Source organism: Ambystoma mexicanum, chromosome 6q (genome assembly GCF_040938575.1).
Source record: "Ambystoma mexicanum isolate Mex_15411 chromosome 6q, UKY_AmexF1_1, whole genome shotgun sequence".
Classification (NCBI taxonomy): domain Eukaryota; kingdom Metazoa; phylum Chordata; class Amphibia; order Caudata; family Ambystomatidae; genus Ambystoma; species Ambystoma mexicanum.
In genome coordinates this window covers 201647682-201673153 of record NC_090937.1, presented here as the reverse complement: position 1 = coordinate 201673153, position 25472 = coordinate 201647682, and the positions used below count along the sequence as shown (strand labels likewise).

General features: G+C 45.0%; 1 protein-coding gene across 1 annotated transcript in view; it reads left to right on the top strand.

The window, feature by feature from the left end:
* SLC46A2 (solute carrier family 46 member 2) overlaps positions 1 to 25472 on the top strand; it is a 264391-nt gene that overhangs the window by 209923 nt on the left and 28996 nt on the right. Inside the window, exon 3 of the mRNA XM_069630642.1 lies at positions 6493 to 6649. Coding sequence (XP_069486743.1) covers positions 6493 to 6649 — 157 coding nt within the window. The remainder of the gene's footprint in view (positions 1 to 6492; positions 6650 to 25472) is intronic.

The window sequence follows — 25472 nt, the reverse complement described above, 5'->3', positions numbered from 1 at the left end:
TCTGAGGCACCAGGCCCAGACTTTGGGGCATTCTGCGGTGGCATGCTCATCTGAGGGTTCTGTTGAGCCCTCAGTATGTGACCCAGATCCCGTGCCATATTTTGGACCTGGCGCTCGAGTTGGGAAACCCGCTCAGGCTGATACGGGGTTCTGCTTTCTCCCATGGACTGATCCCGGGAAGGGTAGCTATCCCTTCTCTGGTAGTGCCCCGGGTTGGGAAGATTTGGGTACCCCTCCACCCTTGGCCTCCCCTCTCCCGGATTAGGTTGTCTGGGCTCAGGGAAGTGGGGAAAGAAGGATGGATGATGTTGGGGCTGGAAGTTGGGTGGATACCTGGGAAACAAGTTCTGCCCAGGATCTGGTGAATTTCTGCCCTCCTGGGGGAAGTCCGGTGGGAAGTTCCCTTGGTTGGGCGCTTGGTTGGATCCCCCCCTTGGGCCGGAGGAGTCCACACATAACCCAGGATGGGACTGTTTCCCTTATAACGGGGACTTACATAGTCAGGGGAGCGAGGGACGCCATTTGTGGTACTACCTCCTCGACTCCCTGTCTGTGACTGGCCCGAGGGTCTTCTGGGCTGTGAATTGTTCGGTGCAGGCAGGTTTTTAGGCCCCCCATCTCCAAATCTAAAACGGGGGCAACCTTTACCTCTGCCACCTTGGCAGCAGCAGGGGTGCTGTTGGTTTTGGAGTTTTTGGGCTGATTCTTATTTTCCACCAGTTTCTGCACCTCATAGATGCGGGTGGCTTGCTCAATGACCCAGTCTAAAGATCTTTTCTCGTGAAAATCTCTCACGAGCTGGGTCATTATGTATTTGGGGAGAGCATGGAAAAATGTGTTGATGAATTCTCTGCTGTCCTTGCGCACCCTTCTGGTGGTATGCGCAAAGGCACGCTTCAATTCTTGCACGAATTCTTGTGGGGCCTGATCCTCCCCACACTGCAAATTGTAGGCTGCCTTGCGAGCCTCTTGGGGATTCCGGTGAACAGAAAAATGTTTCAAGATGGCCGCCCTATATGTGGACCATCTTGAATGGTTTTGGTCCTCCAGCCCCGCAAAGAAACTGGAGTATTCTGGGGAGAATGTCCATTTGACATACTGAATGCAGCTACTGCTGTCCTTCAAATGGAAAGTCTCCATCATTTGCTCATAGAGCTCCAAGTGTTCCCAAACAGAATACTTGGCGTTCTTGTGATAAGGGGTGATGACACTCCTTATTGCCTTGATCTGCTTTAAGGGGTCCTTAAGCAAGGCCCTTTTTGCCTTATTGGCCTTTTTGGTTCGGGTAACCGTGGTCCACTCATCCTCTGACTCAGAAGCACTGCTCCCAGAGGTGCCCGTCTGATCTTCCAGGCTCTCCTGGTTTCTGCGAGCCTGGGAATGGCTGGCAGAATGTGGGGACCTGTTCTCCTGTGTCCTGGGCCGCTCAGAGGAGTCTTCAGATCCCTCCTTGCTGCCAGGATTTGATGGGTAGCCCCCCCACTGACCTAACTGGGCAGAGGTTTTCAGGATGCCCTTAGTGGGCCTACTCTCCTGGGGTTCCCCACTAAATTGCACTGTGCTTAGGTGCCCATGCCCGGATGCCCGCCCATCCATTCCTGGGAGGGACTGGCCTATGAACCCCATACTTGGCCGGATAGTAATCTGCCCTCCCTGTGGCCCTGTGCTCATGTGTGCCAGGGGACATGGGGGTGGCAGAGTCCAAGGACTGGGAGAGATGAAGGCCTCTGGTACTGGGGCTCCTGAGGTTATGCTCAGGTGTTTCCCTTTCCCAGCGAACTTCATCTCTATCAGCCCCTGCTCCCTGTTGCATTGCAAGAGCCTGCGCTTTCAGTTCCTCAGTTAAGGCCTTACTAGACTTACTAGAGAGCCTCATTCTCTCTGTGCCTCCTGATTGGTCCTGGAATACTGGGCCAGTCTTTGCTGCAGGAGGGTTACCTCCTGAGTCCCATCCCTACTGGCCTGCTCCTTTCTTGCCAGAGCACCTTCCTCCCTCCTGGTGTGCTCTAACAAGTTCTGATGCTCTTTTTGGAGGTCACCCAGCCCCTGGAGGGCCAGGTGATTTTCTTCCATTTTCCTTTTTAAGTGGCAGACTTCCTGGCCTAAGGTATCCCTTTCTTGAGTAAGAGCCTGCATCTGTGCCGCCAGTTCGTCCCTCTGCCGTTGAAGGGCACCAGCTTTCTGGCGCTCTTCATCAAACTCTGCCTGGGTATCTAGGTGTTTCAAAATCATTTTATTGCTTTCCTCTTACTCTCTGTCTAGTTGGATTTGCAGGGTGGCTACCTGCTCTGTGCATGCCCTGTTGAAATTGATCTGTTGCTCCAGCTTTTTCTGGCACTGCAGTAAGGAGTCCAAACTGTCTTGGTGCTCCTTCTGCAAAGCCAGAATTCTGGTATCCTGGTCAGTCTTTTCCTGTCGCAGGATATCCATATCCTCCTTTATTTTAATGATGTACTGTCTACTCTCATTTTCTGACTCCTGGCTCCTGTGCAGCCTCTGCTCAGAAGAGTCCAGGTCAGATTGGGCCTTCTCTAATGCCATCAGTTGCCTATTTGCCAGATCTTGGCTTTCAGCACATTTGTCATGTATGGTTCCCATATGTAAATATAAATATGCCGCTACCCTGGCAATCTTGTTGTGCTCATTCTTGGCCTTAGGGGCCATATATAGTTCACTCAGGGCCACATGTAAGGGACCCTGATCTCTCCATATATCTGACCCTGTTTCAGTGATCTGGGGTGCAATTTTGCAAATTGAAAAGGTTTATTTGAAAAATTAAACAATAGATATATATCACACTTTTATAATCAATTAATATTTGATATCACACTTAGACATATGACAGTGAGTGATCAACAATGGATGATGTTATACTAGCACACTGGTTTAATTACTTAGGAGTAGTATGGAGGATAAGGTAGCTGAGAATGCTTTATATGGTACAAGGAAATGCAAGGTGGAAAAGAAGCAACACAGGAATACACTTGATATGATTTCAGCAAAAGGTAATAGAATCACTTTTCCCCTTTTGGCAACTCACCCCCCCTTATGCAATAGAAGATGGAAGGGAGAGCACACAGTTCTCAGGAATACAATCACAGTACAATACGAATTCAGTTGCCCCCTAGCAAGTTTAGAAAAACAGGGATGATTTTAAACACAGGCAAAGTACTTTAAAGGTGGTATGCAAAGAAGGGAAACATATGCTAAAATGATTTTAATTCCCTCTAGAGGTTCAGGGTGAGTGAGAGATACTTTAAATCAGTTCAGGCCAGCCCTATCAATGATTCAGGGATGGTTACCAGGTTGGAAACGGAATCCGTAATGGAAGCAAAAGACAAATATTTTTACACGTGGCTGAAATGAAGCAAAATGTCAAATCGGGGCAATTTAGTTGCGTGCGTCAAGCGCAATTACGGAGGAAGTATAAGGAGTAGCAAGTCGGTTTAGAGCCTGTTAGAAAGCCTAGAATCTCAGCTTTACAATAAAAGTTACATCACGCTTCTACCACAAACGGTTCAAGAGATACGGACGATTTTGTGAAGGTAGTTTTTCAGAAATGAAATTTTAAAGTTTCAGAATGACAGATGACAGTTTTGCAGCTTTGAATCAAAAGAAGGGACACGATTTCTATGATGCAGTTCTCAATAGGTTAAAATAGTTCGAATTAGATTATTTTAAACTAAGAGATTGGGTTTTGTACAGTTCTGGCTGAGTACTCACACTATATTTTGGACAGGAATGCGACTTCGTCACGGATCGGGTCAGGATTGGCTGCGGTTCTCTCGCCACTGGGTACTGGTTCTGCGCACAGCGATTTGGGTCAGCGATCTGGTCTGGGTCTGGTCTCTCTGGATCTCTGGTCTCTCTGGATAATTCTGCCTTCTGGGTCAGCTACCGGTTCTGGCAAAAGTTCTTGGCAAAAATTCAAACAGCTCGCCCGGCTGTTGAATAGTTTGCAAATGATTTGGAGGCCTGCTGAAAAAGGATTCAGCTTGTGGATTCAGGCCTCTCTGCTACAAGTTCTGGAGTTAAGTTCTGGTCTCTGGAGATTGATGGATTTGAAGTCTGGAGTCTCCCGGCAAAGCGTCCCGCAAGAAAGTGGAAAGTGAATGTCCTTGTCTGGCTTCCAGTGGCTCTTTTTATGTCTTTAGAAAGTGGGTGTGTGCGTAGCATAACTGAGCCTGCCCCTCTTAACTTATCATTGGCCCAGTTCTCCTCTTTCCCTTGATTGGGGGAACTGAGATGTGAGTCAGAGTGATGAGGTAGGTTTATGGTCAGAGGATCCTCCCCTTGTCAAATTGCACACAAATCTATTTCTGATCCAAATATATATTTCCCAGATACACAAGTGGTTGACATTACATGTACATACTACAGATTACTTATGGTACATTCTGTTCCAACTCTGATGTTTCTAAGAACTTGCATTCAAAAATGACAACTTATTTTCGTTTTTAGTTGGTTTACCAATATCAGACATTTACCAAAAATGGCACAAATGTACACTGCCTTTCTACACATATTCCAGCAAATTTTCATTTTTCTAGCGTGAACCCCGTGTCTGCAATCTCCATAATTCATGGGGTTTTGCCTCAGAACGTGGTACAGAGTTCTAACACCTCTTAAAATGTGCACAGAAAAAATCACAAGAATGATAATGTTATTTATATCATTTTTACAAGTCCGCACTATGAATTATCCATCTTTTTTAAATTATGCTCTGGCCCCAAAGGGGTGTGGTTTTCCAAAGCACATGGCGGAATTTCTGGTTTATCCACTTCCCCCAAGCTCAGCTTGCTCACAGATGCAGTGCCCCTCCCCGTTTCCTCCCAAGAGGAAGCCATTTACGACCCCCCTAATTTAACATTTGCCTGGGCCAAGGACAGTGCTTTGTTTAGTTTCTTGCAGTCCCCAGGTGCCACTCCCCTAATTCAATCAGAGAGGTGTCATCTCCTTTTGGCAGGGGCAGCAGAATGCAGCCAGGCCTGGGAACACAGCTGCTGATCAAGTTTCAACTCCTGTCGGGGGTAGTTGCCGGGCAGAATTCACTCTCTTAAGCCAGGCTTCAGCTAAATGTCACTTTGGTTCCCAGTTTTTCTTCATCCAAATCAAACTTACAATTTTTACACATGCAGATAGAACGCTGATTCTAAATTCAAAACTATGACATTTAACAGTTGCAAACTATGTGACACTCAACAGTAGGTCACTCATTTATTTTAAACATTTAGATTTTAGTGTCTTTCAGTCCAATTTCACTTCAGCTGCTGACATCCACAGCTCAGCCAGTTTTGTTATAAACATTGTTTTGGGCTCTTCATCTTTCCAGATTTTGTATGCACACAAGAATACATTCTGCCAAATGTCTGCTGGTGTTCAGTGAGATTTTTGAATATCTTGCAGTGTTTAAAATAGGCAGTTTTAGCTTGCATTTCAGAGAAACAAAGGTGATTTCAAAGCGCTTTTTGAGCCAACCGGCACTGCTGTTTTTCCTTTGGCACACATTTCACTCATGGCACTCCTGGCCCATCACGCTCGCACTGGTGGGTGGCAGGTCAGGGGAACATTTTGGTGTGCGCCAAAACTGCACGGTTCTCCAGGATTCTGGCGCAAATGTGGGCTTTTCCGCCCTCTTGGATTTCCTAAGCCCACAGCACCAAGTGTTGCAGCATAATAGTCCACACGTGGGTCATGACACCCAACAGCACTAGGTAGTCTCCAATTAACTCTTCCCTTCTGCCAGGGCTACACTGGCCACTCTGCATGTCTCAAATGCATAACACTAGAATGCAGCGTCATGTATGGATCACATCTGCGGAATCACCGCTGCAACACAAAATACACAGAAAGCTCCTCAAATCTGCACTCACACTGGACTCTGTTGGATGAATCACCGCCACCAGACCAAAGGGGATGAGAGTAACCCAACACTACATCCCTGCCCCCGCACTGCACTGAATGGCACATGCTGCTCACGTCAGAGCCTCGACACAATCTAGAAACACCATCAAATTTACATTAACATTACACAACACTCCTCTGCAGGGGTGTTGCTAGGTCTGGAAAAGACCCGGGGCTACGCTGTCAGAACTGTCGGGACTGGGGGCTAGCTAGCCTTGTGGTTGTAGCTCCTGAGTTTGTATCCAGGGCTACAACCAAAAGACCAGGGGCTAAGCCCCTTAAGCCCCCCCTAGCAATGCCTCTACCCTGTGACATTTATAGGAACTACGTATGCAAGGTATTATTCATTCAGACAACCGACTCCACTCTGTCAGATACCTCAGACGTTCAACAACTGCACTTTTGAACAAAGAAACAGTGCTACAAAGTCATACAAATAACAACTGTGCGCTATACATAATACCTTTTGACATAAGTCCACATTGTTTCTCTCTATTGTATAGTTGCAGACATTTCTTGTTGACAGTTCATTATCGCCTCAGCTGCCTGAACATAACGCCTGTCTCTGCTCCTCCATTTTACTCACAGGCAAAGTATTTGTCATACTTCAACTGGTCCTAACGATCACGGCAGTAGTCACTTCGACCGTGTATAATAAGATTTATCAAGCCACACTGGACTGGTTCAGCGGGTTTTGCTTCGTGTTGTCGTGCGTCATCAGCACCTTAAGTATCATCCCAATCAGGTAAGAGCTGCCATTTTGTCAACTGGCCTTGCGCATGTTTCTGGCAGAAGCATGCTGCACTGTATGCTAACAATAGTATCATTACCTCACGGATGTTTATTATTTTCCATACATTATGGTGAACCTCACTGTTTGAAGTGTAACTTTTGTAATAGGAGGACGCACACTGCTGAAGATTTCTCAAGGAAGTACAAATGTTTCTCCTTTGTAGTTGCCATTCCTCGTTTTATGTTATGTTATGTTGATTTATGCTGCGCACCGCTGCCATTTGCATGGACTATAGGTGCTGACGTGGCTTTGTTAGAAGGTTAGTGAGGGAAGAAGGACAGGATAGAGGTTGTGCTCGTCTGTTAGTGCTTACAGAACCAGGAGAAACTGGCGTCTGTGTGTGGCGGCTTTCTGAATGCGCTTTGTTATGTGCACTGGGCTTGTGTCCGGAGGGGAAATCCATACATGCCAACATTCCGAGGCACCTGGGAGGGAAATTTCGTCAAGGGAATCGGGAGACATACATTTTGCGATAGGAATGCATTGGGGCTACAATTATTTTAGGTGGGAGAACGTGAAAAATAGCAACATTTTTCACTATAAAATCAGGAGTCTCCTGCCTAAATCGGGAGGGTTTGCATGTATGGTAATGACCAGTGTCTGGGTTGTTTGTGGCTGTTTTTTCTTGTGGTGGGTGTGTGTGTGTGGCTTGTGTGTTTTTGTGTAGTGTGGCTGGCCCTTTTGGGAATATGTAGTACATGAGAGGTATGAGGGTGAGGAGCAAAGACCCCCTGTGGTGGTTGTGGGTTAGTAGGTTTGGCTCCAGGTGTGTGGTTGTTTTATTGTCGGTTCCACGATCCGTTCTGTCCCATGTTTGCCTTGTGTCTGGGGTATGATTTGTGGGGGGGGGGGGAAATCATACCAAAATATTGCCACTATCACTAATACTGCGCCTGAGCGCTGTACAAAAATCCTGACCCCCATTACTGCGCCCAAGCAGAGTGGGGATTGCGGGGGTGTCCCCAGCTCTCCTTGGTCGCAGTAACAGGGGTTGCAGGGGTGTCCCCAAACCCTCCCTCGCCTATTTTTACCTATTCCCTACCACCCACCCCTTATCTTTCTTTTCCCCATTCCTCCCTAAAAATTTCAATGACCTTTTTCGTTATTCTGTACACGTTTAAAAGCCAGTCGTAGAAATGACTGGCGATGAAACAACATTATACTGTATGAAATATATATAGGCAGTGGCGTGTCTAGCGAGTGGCCTGGGGTGGCACGTGTTGCCCCTGGAATCTGATTGGCATGCCAGGTGCCACCCCATTATCCTAGACTATGATCATTATGTGTGTGGACTCGTACTTCATCCCACACCTGCATAAGTCAGTGCCCAACTTGGGCCAGCCCAGTCAAATGAGTCTGAACACGCCACTGTATACAGGGGAACAGCATAGGGTATTGCCAAGCAAAACATGCAATACCCAAGTGCCATCAACACAATAAGACATGAACACGTTCGTATTGCCTCTGGCGAAAGACGCTGATAAGTAAATTAAGTCAGTGAAAGAACACATGAACCCTCTGCAGGGGCTTCTGCCTGGCCCGTGCCGCTTCAAGTTCTAAGAACAGAAGAAAATCCTCTCCTGGTGAGGAAAAGACGGAAGACCCATCTCTTCAAAGAGTCGATTGCGCCTACCCCTTGAGGCAGCTGTTCTCCTAATTCTATCACATGAAAAGACAAATCTCGGCCACAAGAAACCTGGGAGACTTTCTTGCGGCACATACTTTATAACGCTGCTACCCAGCCTGCACTTGCTTCATGCTGTGTTCACTAAGCACTTGTAACAACTCATGCACCTACTGTTAGAATGACTGCACTTCAGGGTCTGGGTGTATAACGAATGTCATAAATAAATAAGTTAATTCTCCTGAGATAGTGAGTGACCCGCTGTCCTCTCCCATTTCGCTCTGCTCAGAAAGCGCCACAAACTGGCTTGCTTGCAGGTGGCGCTTAACAAATCACCAAAAAACTAAATGAATAGCAAAAAAACGAATCTTCTTGTAAGACCACTTGCAAGCGGGTCACATTGAATTTTACTGCTAAAAAAGAAAAACAGCACCTGCAAACTATGGATGTACTAACCACTGAAATATATTACACCAGGAGGTGGTGCTGTATAGAGCAGTGCAGGGTCTACCTGCAATGGTCGCTTCAGTGCGTCCTCCACCAGAGAAGGTCGCAAAATGGAGAGGCACGTAAAGTGCAAGCATCATGCATGTGTACTCACTCTCGACCATCAACAATGTCAAATAGTATGGTACGCTCCACGGCATCGATATCCCCACTCTTCCATCCAGACATGCACAAATCCCACAGTCTACAGCCTGCTCCGGCTTGATGGCCTCACACAAATTGGTGCCATAATTCCCAGTGATTGCCCACCATCTCAGAGTGACACCTCTTCCTGAAGCTCACTCTTTCTTGAGAGCAGAGATGGTAGAGAAACCTCTCCCAGCATGAAGCATTGACATTCCTTGAAACCGCCCATGTCACAAAAAGTGTCTTCCTTGCCGCAAACAAGGTTGTAGCAATTTATTTAATTTCTGCCACCCCCAAAGATATATTGTCACCAAACAGCAATAATGTGGGAGCTTAATCAATACTGCAAAATACTATTGCATATAAAATATTTAGCACATGTTTCCAGAACATTTGAATATTTGAACACAACCATAACAGGTAGCGCAACGTGTCTCGAAGGCCACAGTCCCACAAGCAATTCACTGCTGGCAGATAAGCAACTGGAAGGGGGAACATTCAACCACTAAAACAGTTTAAATTGAATATCCCTGTTTCTTACATTAAACAAGGCATCACCCACTAGTCCCAAGTAGGCCATTAGATCTGTCAAAAACAAAGAGGTAATGGCTGGAAGGTTTAGAATGAATCTTAACCTCCGACATTGCTCTTTGTAACCCTCCAGACCATTGTTCTTCGCCTGTCAAGCCATTACAAAAGGTGAAAGACCATATGCAAATCAGACTTGGTCCATCCCCAAAAGGGGCAGTCCAGCCCGAACTGCTTAATCACATCCCTTGTGCACGAGACCACAAGCCTCCCCAAGCATGTTTCGGACTTGTTACACCTCATCAGTGAGGAGTAGCATGGATCTCTAGGCCCAGTAGGCACAGGACCCATGTCTGGGCCTACCCGTCCCACTCGGAGAGACTAAGCAAAATAAAAGAGGTGACAGCTAGAAGGTTTAGAATTAATCTTAACCTCTGGGAATGCTCTGGGTAACCCTCCAGACCATCGTTCTTCGCATCTCAACCCATTACAAAAGGGGAAAGACAAAAGGCAGCCACACCTAATAATCCACAAATAATTCCTATCTGTAGCATCTGAAGTAAAAGCATGTCTCTAGCCTGGACAACATTGACAAATACATACACCAAAAGAATAAAAGCAATTGTAAAACTGTCCAATGCACCAGTATGGTGCTTACATTTAAATGAAAATGAAAATAAAAAACCAAATTAAAATGAATTAAAAAATAAATAAATGCAGCTGGGGGAGTTAATAACGGCAGAGTATCATGGACAGACAGCCAGTGGGGTGCTGAAACACTAAATATTAACTGAAAAGCTATTAATCACTCTTTGACGGCAGGGTGCTAATGTAGAGGAAATCAAAGTGATAAATGCAACAAGGTGATATAAAGGTTGCTGGATACTGCAAGAAGCCTGAGGAAAGTGATGGTCTGAAGGGGCCCGCAAAGGCAGCCTGTGCCTGTAGCGTGCGCGGCAATGCACACATTCAATTCTCCAAATCAAAGGAGCAAGTTGCTGTGTCATAACACTGCCAACACGAGGCAGCTTCTGAGGGGTGCCCCTGATTGAGGCTACGGGCTCATTTCACCTGTAAATATTGAATGGTCCTCACGCTGTCCCTGAAAAACTGAAAAGAATCTCTGTTCGTCAATGAAAAGTTAGCGTTTTCTCACCCCTGTTAGAGGTGGGCCTCAGCGAGCCCTTGCACTTCAGAGGGCCTGTGGTTCTGCTGCACCGGTTGAAGGATGGCAAATCCCTTTCTGGAACTTTGCAGCCCCGGCGTGGATATTGATTATTTTCCTTTAGTTTCTCAGGGTTTGTGTCTGTGTGTAAATGTCTGCGGGCGGGAGGTCCTGCACCATGAAGAGCCACTTGTGTATCTACACAATCACTGCATCGCCCCTTGGATTCCTTTAACCCCTCCCATCTCACTCCTCCTTCCAATATCCCTCCATCCTCCATTCGCCTAATCTCTACCCACTCTCCTATCTTTTCCTATCTTTTACTCCCTGTTCTTCGTCTCCCTCTCTCCATCCCTCAAATGCTTGATTTTGCTTCCCTTTGCTCCTGCCATCACACACTCCCTCAGTCTCTCATCCCTCCTACTCTCTCCACACATTACTCCCATATCCCTCAATCATTCTTTCTTCCTTGCTCGCCCCTTCCCAAACCCAGTTACCCACATTCTTTCTCTCCCCGACCCCCACCCCCGTCCAGCTCTACTCTCCACATTTCTATCTCTACACAATTTACTGCCTCTGCCTGTCCATGTATTGACCTACCTTCCTCTCTCTCTTTCCTTTCTTCCCCTCCTTCTCGCCAAGTTTGCCTCTCTTCCATTCCTCTCTGCCAGTCTCTTAGGCAGCTGGACCCTCTGGATGCACACATCGTTCCACAGCAAGTGCATTAACATGCCAAGCTACCTTTTTGGGGTTGGAATCAATGTCCTCCGGTTTAGAACAGTCATGGACAAATGACGCAGAAGATGATGGGGGTGCAGTCACCTCTTAAGGGCTAGATGGAGACAGACAGACAGCAGCAAAATATAGAGGGTGGGAAGATGTAGGAAGCAGATGAAAGAGGCAAAGAGAAAGATAAGATTTACAAGTGAGAGGGGTGAAAAAAGGATTCAGAAAAAAAAGTCTGGGAACTAACAATGTAAATAAAGTGAAATGCAAAAAGTCATAACAAGATAGCCCCTGACGATCTAGATCAACCAATTTCTTAGGAAGAGGTCGTAAGTGCAATCACAGCTCTTAAAAAGTGAAAGCAGCGTGCAGTGTCACTGATAGATTTCTACTATTAATTCATAGGGCCTCATTACACGGTAGGCGGTAAGGGTTAACGGTCACCGTTAAGTGTACCGGTGACCGTTAATCCTTACCACCTGATTACGAGGTCCCTTTGCGGGTTGGTACTTTAACACCTGCTTTTTAGCAGGTGTTAAAAACCAACCCGCAAAGGGACCAGGGTGCTAATTACGGCACCGGAATTTGCGGTACCGTAATTAGAACCTTCCCCATTCCCATTATGCCCTATGGGGCAAAAATGGGAATGGGGAAGGGCAATGGGGGAAGGGGGAATTACTGCCCCGCCAAACTTGGAATAGGGCGGTAATTCCCCTTTCCTCCAAGGCGGTGCCGGTATTTTACCGGCATGGACCAAGGTGCTAATAGCACCTTGGTCCAGCACCTTGGTCCACCGCCTACCGTGTAATGAAGCCCACAGACTTTTCAGCCTGTGTGGTGGTGATGTGTATTTTCACCCGATTTTGTCTTTGTTGTTAATATTTAAAAAACAGAATCTTTTTGTTATCTACATTAATTGTTCCGTGTGTATTTCGCAAACACAGTTTGATTTTCTAACTCCTAGTATTGAGTATTTTCAAATCAAATTGGCAGCTACCTCTCCCCCCTTAAAATCAAAAATCTAGGCTGCATTTGGCAGGCAAATGTAAATTTCAACCTACATGTCATCGAAGTTGTAAAATCAACTTATTATCAACTCAAACTCCTGAGGGCTGCCCTGTCCCAAATTGCAGATTAAGACCGTCCGGCCGTTGTTGGGACACCGGTACATTCTAGATTAGACTATTGTAATGCCCTTCTTATGGGTATTCCGACTAGCCAGATACAACTCCTCCAGGTTGCTCAGAACGCTGCACTTACACTTTTGTACACTCTACCCTGATCTGCCTCAATTTCACCGTATAGTAGAAAGCGTCATTGGTTGCCAGTACAGCAGATGAGTCTTTTCAAGATTCTCTGTTTGATGTATAAGTGTATTCATGGAATGGGCCCTAAATTGCTTGCCTCAAAAATCTCTTTTCATCGCCCAATCAGAAGATCAAAACCTGCTGCCCATTCCTTCTTCCTGCTTTGTGTTTCGCAGCGACAGATGCTTTTCTATTGGCGGCCCCTGAGCTTGGAACTTGCTGCCTGCTGAACATTGTAAAATAAACTCTATACCCTTATTAAGGAATAAGCTGAACACATTCCTTTTTGAATAAAAATTCCCCCTTTGCGTTCCTTTTCTCCTTCAAGCCCCTCTTTACATCTGGGCCTAGATGCAGTCTCTGCTTGGTTCCTATTGGATATGCACATTACAAATCAAAACATGACATCGAATCAGATCAACATTGTTTTGCAGAGTGACCCACTTGGTTTTTAATTTTGCATTTTGAAGAGAGAGTTTTGGGGCCCTCCTTTTGTTCTCTTGTACATTTACTGCAACATTTCTGCGATTTTATAGTGAAATTACTGCCATTTTTATTTTGTATCGATGCAAAAACAAGCTGGCAGTTTTTCATTTCTGAAAAGCCAGGGTTGCCTTAATGCACCATGGAAGATAAATACACGTTTTTCGGGAGCAGGGCACCCCCTTCTCCGTCAAGTACTTTAAAAACTAATGCATGGATTTACCCCAAACAAATAAAAGGCGCATCTGTGATGCTTTGTGCTTTGTGTTTGGGGCAAATCCAACCAGTGGTTTTCGGGCAAAGGGTGTTCAATCAAATCTATTTTTCTCTATGGAAAAATTGATGGAACTAGGCCAAAAACAATGGGTTTTTTGTTTTCTTAATAACTTTTCCAGCTTTCAATGTATTTTACACACAACTTCCAGTCCGTCGTGGCACCAAACAAACTCTTTTGTTGGTACATTTCACCCAAACCTTTTCAGAGTCAAACGTTATTAGCAATATCATTTTGGGAAAGGTCTGCTGTATACAGATTTCCCCTTAATTCTAAGGCACCAAACGCCGCCCTGTTATATATATATTTATTTACCTGACATGGAAGAATATTTTGCTTCAGCACAGTAAGGTCTCACAATTGGTGGATGCTTTACAATAGAGGAATCACTGAGCTACGAGAGAGACATGAACCTGGGGATGGAGGGATATATGTAGTTTTTCCGACAGGAATTCTGCCAAAGTATTTTACTTTGTTGGAATTCCGCCCCAAAAACGTGTTTACATTTTTTTTATTTGGCGGGGTTCCCCTAAACCTCCCCTTTCCCTATGCTAGTTTGCCTAGCCCGACCCCCTCTCCACACCTTTTAACCTCTTACCCCAAACCCCTTTATTTTTCTATCAGTTTTATCAGCGGAATTGCAGCAAATTAAAATACCTTGGCAGAATTCCTGTCGGCAAAAGGACGGAATACCGCGATTGGAGGGGCTGATGGAAAATAGAAGGGGGTGATACTGACCAATAATGTTTTAACTGAGACCAGTAGAAAAAAATAATTTACAAAATATACAATATATGGCGAATATGCATAACTAGGGCACAAAGGAAAAAAGTGGGCCATTGTCACATGTACTGCCATCACCACAGCATTGTCACTCCTCTGCCCATCACTCTTTTTTCTTCCGCCTTGTCATATGGACCTAATAGCCTCAACTTTAGGTACAGAAGTCACTGGTATAGTGGGTGTTTAAGTCGACATACTCTTCTCTACCCAACCCAACTTGCATTCAAGGTAAGATTTAGCCATCTATCGACTCCCACCTGCCATCGGGGCATTCTCTTCTTCAGCCCAAAACAAAAGGGTCTCTTTCATAACCTCGCCACCAACCTTCCGCAGTCCAACCGGCTTATGGCCGATGCAGAATTCAATGAACCAATGTCTGAAATGTTTTAACCATGGCAAAGTACTTGCCGTCTCCAGCCCAATAAGAAATGTTCATATTAACACCCTACCCTTTCCGACACGTGTAAAGGCCTTTTTGCTTTGGTGATAAGACACAACAACCATCTAGCCATGTTGCACTGCTATTTACCACTTTAGCATTTATTTTGATTTTTTTATTTGATTTGATTTTTTAAAGCGCGGACCTAGCTCGAGAGCATTGAAGTGCTGCACAGAGTGAGGGAGGGCAGCGTTTGGGCTGGTGTCTTAACAGTAGTGCAGCACTGCGAGTTGCAGCCTGTATGTCAGTATGTGTCCCCTTTGGGATTAGTCCTTGGTCAGGTGTTGTTGAAAAAGCCCCAATTTGAGAGAGTTGCGAAATTGGAGTATTGTTTGGGCATTCCGAGCAGATACCAGGATCAAGTTCCACAGGGTGGGTACGTGACAAGAGAAGGTTGTTTGTGGGTCCTTTCTTTGCAGATGTGTTGCGATTTGAGCCGGTTTGTTGATTTGCTGCATGAGGAGCGTCTGCAACCAGATATATGTAGCTTAATCACCAGGTACGCTGGTGTGCTTCTCTTGACTGCTTTGTAGAAGATATATGCCGCCGTGAACAGTATTCCTGCCTGAATAGGAAGCCAATGTAGTTTGTGTAGGATGGGGTGATTCGGTCAAATTTCCCTGCGCTTGTAATAAGACGTGCTACAGCATGGTGGTCTGCTTTTGGGAGAGCCAAGTGAGCAGTTTGTTGCCCCGTCAGGAAGGCATTTCTCCCATCGATGTGCGAGACCACAAGGGCCTGAACAGTCCCAAACACCTGCGGCGGGATGCAGGGTTTGATTTTGCGAAGAGTGGAGATATGGAGCCAGACCATTGGCCTTCTTAGCCATGTGTTTCTGGAATGGCAAGTGGCGGTCAGTGGTGAAGCCCAAGGATTTTGCTGAATCTGAGAGTTGAGGATCCAGTCCCTTTTGGCAAATATCATTGAGCCATTGTTGCACAATTTGTTGTGTTGCAGTGGGGCAGATGAGGACGGATTTAGTTTTGGATGGGTTAAGGTTGAGGTAGGCAGTCAACATCCAGGACTGGATAATGGCTAGGTAAATGTGGAGACGGCTGATGTCCTCTGGGCTTTTTACTCTCATGTACAATTGAATATCATCTGTGTATTGGTGGATGACTATATCAGGATCTTTCAGAAGTGTGCCCAGAGGCTCCATTAAAAAGGATTGGTGTGAGGATGGGGCCTTGCAGGATTCCACAGGAGAGTGGGAGTTGGTCAGATTTCAACATGTTCATATGGATGGCTTGGTTTCTGCCCGAGATGTAGAAGGTAAACCATTTCAGGACAGTGCCAGAGAATCCCATTCTCATCCTATCGTTGAGGAGAGAGAGGAGCATGCTGTGGTCAACAGTGTTGAATGCAGCTGAGAGTTCAAAGAAGATAAGGAGGCATGAGTCACCCTGGTTCATGATTTGGAGGGCTAATTCAACACCTGAATGTTGGCTGTCTCGATGCTACACTTAGGGCGGAAACCCAGACTGATAATCATTTAGGAGCTGTAGTTGTTAGGTTCTGACAAGTAATTGTGTAGCGTCTACTTGTTCCAATATTTTGGCAATAAACAGGAGGTTCGTAGTGGGCTGGTAGTTGGTCAGGTCGTCTGGGCCTAGGGTTGTTTTTTTCAAAACTGTTAATATGAGACCAGTCCTGAGGGTGTCCAGGAATGACTCTTCTGACAGGGAGGCATTAATGATACCGAGGAGTGCACTGAGTGCCTGGCCCATCAGTTGTTTAATGATGGAGGCCGGGATGACATGTCAGAGTATGAAGTGGATTTTAGGGAGGGGATTGTTTTGAGGAGGTCTGTGGGGCATGTGAAGGGTCAGAAATGTGTGAGGCAGACCACCTTGTGAAGGTTTTTCAACAAATGCCATTTTAGTAAATGCAAAGGTTGGATAAACGCCTCACTATCCCTAAACCCTGGCGAGAATTTCCCTGCCTAAAATAAAATAAAGGAAACTCTAATAAAGGATATCTGTCCTTCACATTCATACATACAACAAATCAATAAGGCGATATATGGCAGATCAAAAGGTAACAAGAAAACATATATAGATATCCCTGTTGAATTATCTGGCTGAATTCCCCTTCCCCAGATTCGAGCAGGGGTCTGCACCACAGTTCGAAAAAGAATTTAAGAAATTCTGGTTCGCAATAAAGATCCAATATACGCTTTGACAACAGAATGTTCCAACACTCCAGTGATTGAACAAAGAAAACAGAAGATTCTTTCTCTTTCTTAAGCAAGAGCAAATTTCAGAATTGTTCAATTCACATGCAGAATATGTTTGCATTTTAGGCTCCATTATTTAACGTAGTAATTGTTTAAAGGTTCTTTTAAACAATTGCATTATTATCCTACATGTGTTACCTTTATATCTTTGCACAGAAGCGTTGTTTGCTTGTTCCTGAGTGCGCAAACTACAAACCCCATCTAACTTGTAGTTCTTGAGCATTTTTCAGACGACGTCGGATGCGTCCTCGCTGGCGCTTCTAAGCCGGTTTGTGCCGGTATATTTAAGTGAGCTTTCCTCATGCCGGCAGATTCTTTTTAATTTCCTTTATTGTTATTTGCCTGCCATTCATCACCACGAATTTTCATTGAAATTGAGACGACATGTAGATTTAAGGAATATTTTAGAAATATCTAACAACACGTTTTTCTAATTTGTTGAGGCTCTATTATTTAGCGTAGTATTTGTTTAAAGGTTCTTTTTAAACACTTGCATTATTTATCCTGCATGTGTTACCTTTATATCTTTGCACAGAAGCGTTGTTTGCTTGTTCCTGAGTGCGCAAACTACAAACCCCATCTAACTTGTAGTTCTTGAGCATTTTTCAGATGACGTCAGGCGCCTCAGCTTTGCAATATTTTTGCAACAGCTTCACAATGCACAGTGCCTTGTAGCATTACACATTTAACAACTCTTCAGGGAAAACATTCACATTTGTACTCTTCAATGCTCCTCTGCAAATTATGATCCTGTCCTTCTGAATAACCTTTTTCAGAAGAGCAGCCTTTTTGCACCCTTTCCTTTCCCCACTGCACAAGAAACCAAATACTGACAAGCACAGGGTCTTATTCTGTTTCTTCCTTGGCTTTGGCAATGTGGATTTCTGCCAGCAGTGGTTATATGCTTCTCAAAGTGTGAGTAACAAACTGCTCAACCTCATGGACCTTTGTTAAATCCCCTTCGCCTTTGGCTATGTCTGTTGGGTTTGAATTGCCTTGCTTTTCATCTCTCTTCACTTGGGCAATGGTTGAATGCATTAGTCTATAACAACAGTGCTCCATTGTGCTGCTGGGTTTTCCATAAACTCACATGCTTAAAGTGACAGTCTTTTGGCTTTAACAAAAGTGACTTTTGTTGCTTTATGATATTTTCGAAATTCACCAGTGCTTCTAATAACATTTTCACTCATACGCGAGAGTTTCTTAATAGAGAAATGCCTGCCTTTAATACACGAGCAGTCTCGGAGTGCTGCACGGTCACTGAAAGCTGGTGAACTCACTGGGTAAGGCAAGCACATCCGATTCCATTGCCGCTTGCAGCTGTTCTGCTTCTGTGGCTCCTTGCAACATGGCAAACAGCAACTTCTGGTCCGCCGCCACGCATGCCAATTGTAAACAGAGCTTCCTTCGCTACCGAGGCTCTCTGGTGCTCACCAGCCACCAGAAACACCCTCTTGGGAAGGAAAGCTTCCCTTGCTTTCACTTCCCGCTGCACAGCCTCTGCACTCTAGACTTCTGGAGGCACAGAGCCTCTGGGGGCCTGCTAATGTCTTCTCCTTAAGAGTGGACCTGGCATCATCACCCTCCTCCAGCTTCTGTGTCGACTGCATGCACTGCTGGTTCTACAATCTCTGCTCCACTTCAAAAGCAACACACCTGGCCTGCACCTGAGGGGGCCTTCTAAGCCTCCCAGACTCCCTCAGGTGTGGGTCATTTCCATTAACAATCTGACCACTCCTGCATCATTGTTCGTCTTTAGCCCTCTTCCTTGTCCCAGTACTTAAGAAATTATGGGACCTGAGTCCCTAATGGCAAAGTTAGTTTTTCTCACTTCCTCTATTTTGCAATAAGCCATCAGAAGACTGGGGGTTTTTGGGGGAAAGTTGAAGAGGGGGGGGTTTCCCATTCTTCCTGACCTGCTTCACCCAGGGATGTCAATGCCATGGTAATGGAAGTGACATAACACGACCTTTGACCTATGGTGACTTCACGGGAAGTGATGTCATTTGACCCGCCACCAAGCGACATCACAGCAAGTGATGGCACACGACCCTTTCACAATGCGCATGAGTCATTACTGTTTCTTAAGGTGAAATGTTGTGGATTAAAGTAGTGTTATGAACATTTATTCTTGTAAAATAATCGAGCGAAATACCCACGAAAAAATGTGCTCAGAGAAACAAATTGCTTTGAAAATGCATACTTTCTGGAGGTCTATTTTCTTTATATAACGTTTGTGTTTAAACGGTTTAAAATAAATGTGTGTGCCAGGTATGTTATAAAACCGAATAATAGTCAGGAAAAAGTTAATTCTTGCAGTTACACGTCAGGTTTGTGACCCATAGCTTTAGTCTAAACAACAAGGCACTCACCTTATAACTGAGTGTGATCAGGTGTTACTTTGTCACTTTATGGAACACCTGTGCTCACCTTCCTCCTTCGCCAACATAAGACTCAGGCTGAGATCCCTTCTCCACCACACAGGTGCCTTCAAGCTCTGCTGACACCTATGGCTCACCCTCTACCTGCTGCACCTCGGGCTCAAACATTGTTGGCCTCAATGTCACTGACATGCAGAATACTGTCCTCTACCGCAGCACCCAACACCCACACATCAATCACTTGCTCTTCCTTGGCAGGTTCTTGCACAGTTAATGAACCCAAGAGGTTGTGTAGCAAATGTTCCGTGATGATGTCTTGAGTCACCAACGCAGAAAAGTATCAGAATTATTAGAAGGGTGAAGAAGAGAAGTAATTTAAGAGAGAAGAAACAGTGGTATGGGAATGGCAAAATTGATGAAGGATTCTGGAAAATAGGGGAAACCATGGAATTTAAGCAGCCGTAATAACAGATATAAGCTGTTGAAATATGGAACTGGCTGTAGGAAGCGAGAGCTGAGACATTCTATAACAGAAATTGGGTTTACAGGTAGCTCTCTGGTAGAGAAAAGTTAACTTGCACGTTGGGTTAAGCAGCAGCCTTTTCTGGGACTTGTGCAGTGTCTTATTTCTTAAAAATGTCACGTCTGGCCTCTACTCTGTGCTATTTTCCATTCCATGTTGAATTCTTTACCCCATGTTAGTGGAGACAGTCTGTGTTTCACTCCCCTGACCCTTTGTTTCTCTCTTCCATCCTAATTCCTACCCACGGGGAGGTCCCTTTCTACCCCCTTTCCCTTTGTTGATCTCCTGCGTCAACTTGCACCCCTGCACGTGGACCCTCATCTTCTGCAGCTGCAGTGCAGTCCCAGACCCTACCATTCCCTCTTTCCTATGTGCCATTGCAGCAGGGTTGTTTCGTTTTGTTTTTCTTTCTTACTATGACACAAGGAAGAGGGTTTCGCAATACAGAAACGGAAATAATTTCTTTTTGAAGTCAGAATGATTTAAAAAAATAAATTTTTATTTTTGCAATCCGAGCCACTTCACTACTATGGGTCGCGAAGGCATGTCCAGGCATTGCTTGTGGGATGCCAGAGGTTTCAATTGCGACCCCCAACTGAGGTCCCCTGCTTAACCCTTCATGTGATCCTCCCGCAGAAAAAACAACCCCCAGTGTCGGAATCAGAAAGCGTCTGGCTTCCCTGGCCACATGAGAAGGGTCCCAGGCCAGGGTTTCTGGGGAATCCTGGTTGATTCATCACAGGCAGAGGGGAGAGAATTTGGTCCAGAAGGGCATTCTGTGTGCTGGGTTGGGGCTAATGCTGTGGTAGAATTATTCAATGATCTGTCAGATTTTGTCTATTTTTTTCTATAGAAAAGTTGTTGATTCACTCACATTCTTTCTGAGTTGCTGGCACCTCAGAGTCGGTTTAGGGTTTGGCACAAAGATTTACTACTTCAAAGAGAGCTTTGCTCCTGTTAGAGGCTGCCACGATGGTGGTGGAGTAGTGAGCAACTTTGGCCTCTGTAATCAAAATCCTGCGCTAGAAGTGGAGAGATGCTTTAATTTTATTGTGATTGGTTTTCAAAGTAGGACCTTACACATCGTAAAAAAAATACACATAGATGATTCAAAACATTAATGCAACAGAGAAGACAATAGATAAGAACAATCAGTATAAGATCATGAATAGTATCAACATCAATTTGATTTCTACAGATGTAAAGTGCAAGTTCTGTTTTTTAGAGATAAAGTGCTATGTAAATCCCAATGTCAATAAAATCTGAGTATGCAGCATATTGAAAAGCTTTATTATTAATCGATAAAGTGCCAGCTCCAAAGCAACTCTACTACCTTCCATCAATCTGCTCCATAGTGAGTCACTAGCTTGTTCGAAATGACTATATGCATAACAGTTGAAATGAAATGTCCTCAAATTACCAGTTGCATATCTTTCAATACTGATTCTTGTGCCATTACATTCTAGTGTGGGCAATTGGTTGAGTTTGAATCGCATAAAGATTGAACAAACTCCATAGCAAGGAAATCAGTAAATATATCTAGGTAGTTTGTTTCTGTTCCTAATAAAGCCAGCATATTCCTTATACATAGGAATGCAAACCCAGTTGATCAATGATTTGCCTCCAATCTGTGTTATATAACTTTTTCTTTAGTTTAGCTGGATTTCCAAGTAACTCCTCTGTATTAGAACCAATTTTAAATAAGATAGCCGACATCTTTCAGCAAAAACATTAAGGGAATTAACCGCTGTGGACATTAAGGCCACATTCAAGTCCATAAAGAGAAAATGTAAAGAAGTAATACGTATTTTTGTGAAAATGCTCAATTGCCTCCAAATTACTATCGCCTCTAGGGAGATAAGTCCTATTAGCACCCTGGCGGGGGAGCTAGCCAACCAAATGGCTAGGAATGCGGGCTTGAACCGCCAATACAAGTCCGCATTCCATGCCAGTTGACGGACGGCTGCCCCCGCCACCATCTTCCCCCACCCTCTGTCACTTTAATTTATTTTTTTGTCAACCCCTACTAATCTTATTTTGGTGGCGACCGTTGCCGCTGCTGCATCCGCTCCTTCCCCTTGCCTCCTGCAGGCCGCCATGGAAAGGGAAGAGGGGCTCCGCATGGAGCCCTGCTTCCATTTCCATGGTGGCCATCTTGGAAAGGAGTTTCCTTCGTACAACGACACACCGCGTGTTACTGCTTTGCTAACCTGGGGTGCTAATAGCCTTAATCCCCTGTTCCAGCCACTATATTTCATGCCTGATCATCGCATTTGGAATCGAAAGAGCCAGCCCCAAAGTTCTTTTCCAAATGGTGCCTTGGACGTAGTTCACATTTTATTTATTTATTTATTGTGCCATTTGTAAGACGCTTAAAGAGCAACACATTGTGTTTCAAGGCACCCACGGGGCAAAGGGAGGGAACATGGGACAAAGGCAATAAAGTCCAATAATGAACAGGATGGAGGCGGTCCTACTAGGCTTTGTGAGCATTCGGATCGTGCAAATGCAGAGAGGGGGGGAGAGGAGGGGCGGGGTGTGCCATGGAGTAAGTTGCCAGGTACCGGTAAAGTGCCAGGCAGAGGTCTCGCAGAAAGGAATAGTCATCTGCCGATCCAAAGCGCAGTCCTGTGGGAGAACACAGGCCAGTGGGTACCCATGGGCAAGTGCTGGGAGCGGGAGGGGCTGCAGGCAATTGGGAGGATGGCCATGACCCAGGAGGACACATAAGCTCCCAAGTCCACCAAAATAATTAAATAAAACCATAGGTTATCGAATGAACTATTTTAGCTAAACAGAATCGCAAAAGGGGCAATAAAGAGTATTTGCACATCCTCACATACATTCTTAAATTGGGCTAGCAGACTTTGCATTCTTGTTTTCAATCTTACATTGATGGCAATTATAAGAATATTGTTGGATAGAGTGTATCCCAAATACTGTAGGGAAGAAACCATTTCCAATCTAGAGTCACCAACAGACCAATACATGGTTTTTGGCATTCTCTTATTAGAATAAAAAAATATCTTAGATTGTGCCCCATTGACTAAGAGATTGTTATCTGTAGCATAAATCGAGAACAATGTCAGTTTTCTTTGGAGGCCAATATCGGTCTGATCAAAGAACAACAGGTCTTCGGCAAATCCAAGCCAGTTTAATTTAGTTAAACCCAACATTATTGGGTATGTGTTTCCAGACTTCCAGAGTTCATCTATATCAGAGATATAAAGATAAAAAATAAAGACGCAAGAATGCAGCCCTGTCTCAGCCCAATGCGAGTATCAATTGGTGTAATTAAAAGTCCATCCCTGGTCAGCCTTATCCTAACCAAAGTATCCTGGTAAAGAATAGATAGCATTTTTACCAAAGGAACCGGAATACTCCAGTTCAAAAGGTTTTCCCATAATTTCCTATGATTGACACAGTCAAAAGCATTGGTCATGTCCATTGACGCGATGTGTATAGTACCAATTGCTCCTTTTTTAACTTCTGCCAATATATGGGACATTATGATACCCTTTAGGGCTGTCCCAACATATTGTCTAAATCCCACGTGGAATCTTGATAATATACCTAGGTTATTGACAGATAATTTCAGATCATTCAACAGCATAGATGCGATTATCTTTCCAATTGCATTTAAATAGCCACTGACCTGTAGTTAGCAGGGTTTGAACAATCCCCTTTTTTAAAGATGGGGATAAATAAACGATTGTTTCCAGGTTGGGGGTACTTGATACTTTATTAAAAATGTCCATAAATAGGAGAAAAAAGATTTCGGTCCACAGTTCGGGGTAATTTTTTAATAGTAAATGGAGATAGGCCATCATGGCCTGGGGCCCTATAAGGATTCACCTTGCAGATAATCAAATGAATTATTCCGAAAATTGGAACAGTTGTGTATGGTATTTATTGGAAAAAGATATTGGAGTCTCATTCTCAGGTTTGCAAACATTTTTTGAATAAGATTTACCCAAGTATGTTCTTCTATACAACACGACTCACTATTGACACCATTTCCTGTTACATTGTTTGTTAATTCCAGAAATGTGGATGCGTTAGCATTTTTTAGGAGTTCCAGAGTGTTCTAACTATCCCTTATAATTAACTGGAATTTTAGACTTTTCACAAAGTTCCAATATTTTTGGCATATCTTTTCATTTATTTTTTAATCAAGGATTTTATTGATTTTCAAATTTAAACAACATTACATTCATCTCTCTATGCTCCAGGTAGGGGACATGGGAGGGAGAAGGGGGGGAGGAAGGGGAGAGGAGGGGGGATAGCAGGGGGAAGAGTGAGGCAGACAAGAAAACAATAACATTAACAATTCAGGGACCATGGTACAACATTTCGTCGGAATTGACATCGGATGTCCTCGTGACATAGGGTGCACTTAACAATTTCATTATTTCCCCTTTAGTGGGCCTCCCACAGACTCATCGACTACAGTACTTGCCCATGACCCTCAGTCATCTTCCTCCCACCTTTTCCATATTTTCTCTGCTTTTTGCAGGCAACCTCTTGCTTTGTACACACGGTGCTCCATTACTGCACATATGTCCACATCCGTAACCCATTGATCGTAACTGGGTGTGCGTTCCGAGCCCCACAATTGTGCAATGTTCCGCCTGAGGATCGCCATCGCAGTGGACCATAGCAGCTTCTCATAGCTGGAGAGGTCAGATTCACCGGAGATCCCTAAAAGCAATTGCTTCGGGCACTTCTGTATCGGTTTACCCAAAACTCTGGATAGTTTGTCACAGCATTTCTGCCAGAGCTGCTGGATATTACCACACTCCCACAGTATATGAAAAAAGGTACCTTCCTCTCGCTTCCAGCGTAGGCATCTTGCATCCGAGGCCCTGCCCCAGCGGAAGAGGGCCACTCTCGGGTAGTAGGTGCGGGGCAGGATCTTCAGCTGGACCAATCGGAGCCTTGAGGAGATAGTTGTTTCTCGCGCGTACATCAGGGCCTCCACCCAATCCTCTGGCAGAAGCTGGCCTACATCGCGTTCCCACTTTGCTTTGAGACTGGATAGTTCCGATGTCGCGAAAAAGGTTATTACATTGTACATTGTGGAGGTAACCTTCCGCTCCACCCTGTCTAGGACTATGTTGCGTTCTAGAGGGGAGCTTTCCGGCAGATCTTGTATGGTCTGTCGATGGGCCGTCCAAGCATGGCTCAGTTGCATATGATGGAACCTTTCTGTGTCTTCTCGAACGTCGCTAGGTTGTCCTCATGCACGACATCTCCGACATTGGAAACACCGCGTTGGGTCCACTCGGGCCATCTTGGCAGCTTTCGTACTTCAGGGAGGTTGCAGTTGTTCCACAATGGTTGGGCCATAGTTATTTTCCCTCCCCAGCCCAAGTATCGAAGCGCTTCCTTCCAAACTCTCATTATGTGGGACGCCATGTCTGGTATCGGAGGTCGGTCCAGGTCCCTGTAGAGGAGCTCTATTGGTTTCGCCGTGGTGTTACAATGGAGGCCTCTGATGTGTGGTAAGCCCCTGTCGCCATGAAGCATATCATTCACCACTTCCATCTGGCCGGCCCAGTAGTATGTTTGCAGTCTGGGCAACCCAATCCCCCCTTCCCAGATGGACCTATGAAGAGTGACAAGAGCGATTCCCGGGTGTCCTCCTTTCCAGAGCAGTTTTCGGAGGATGCA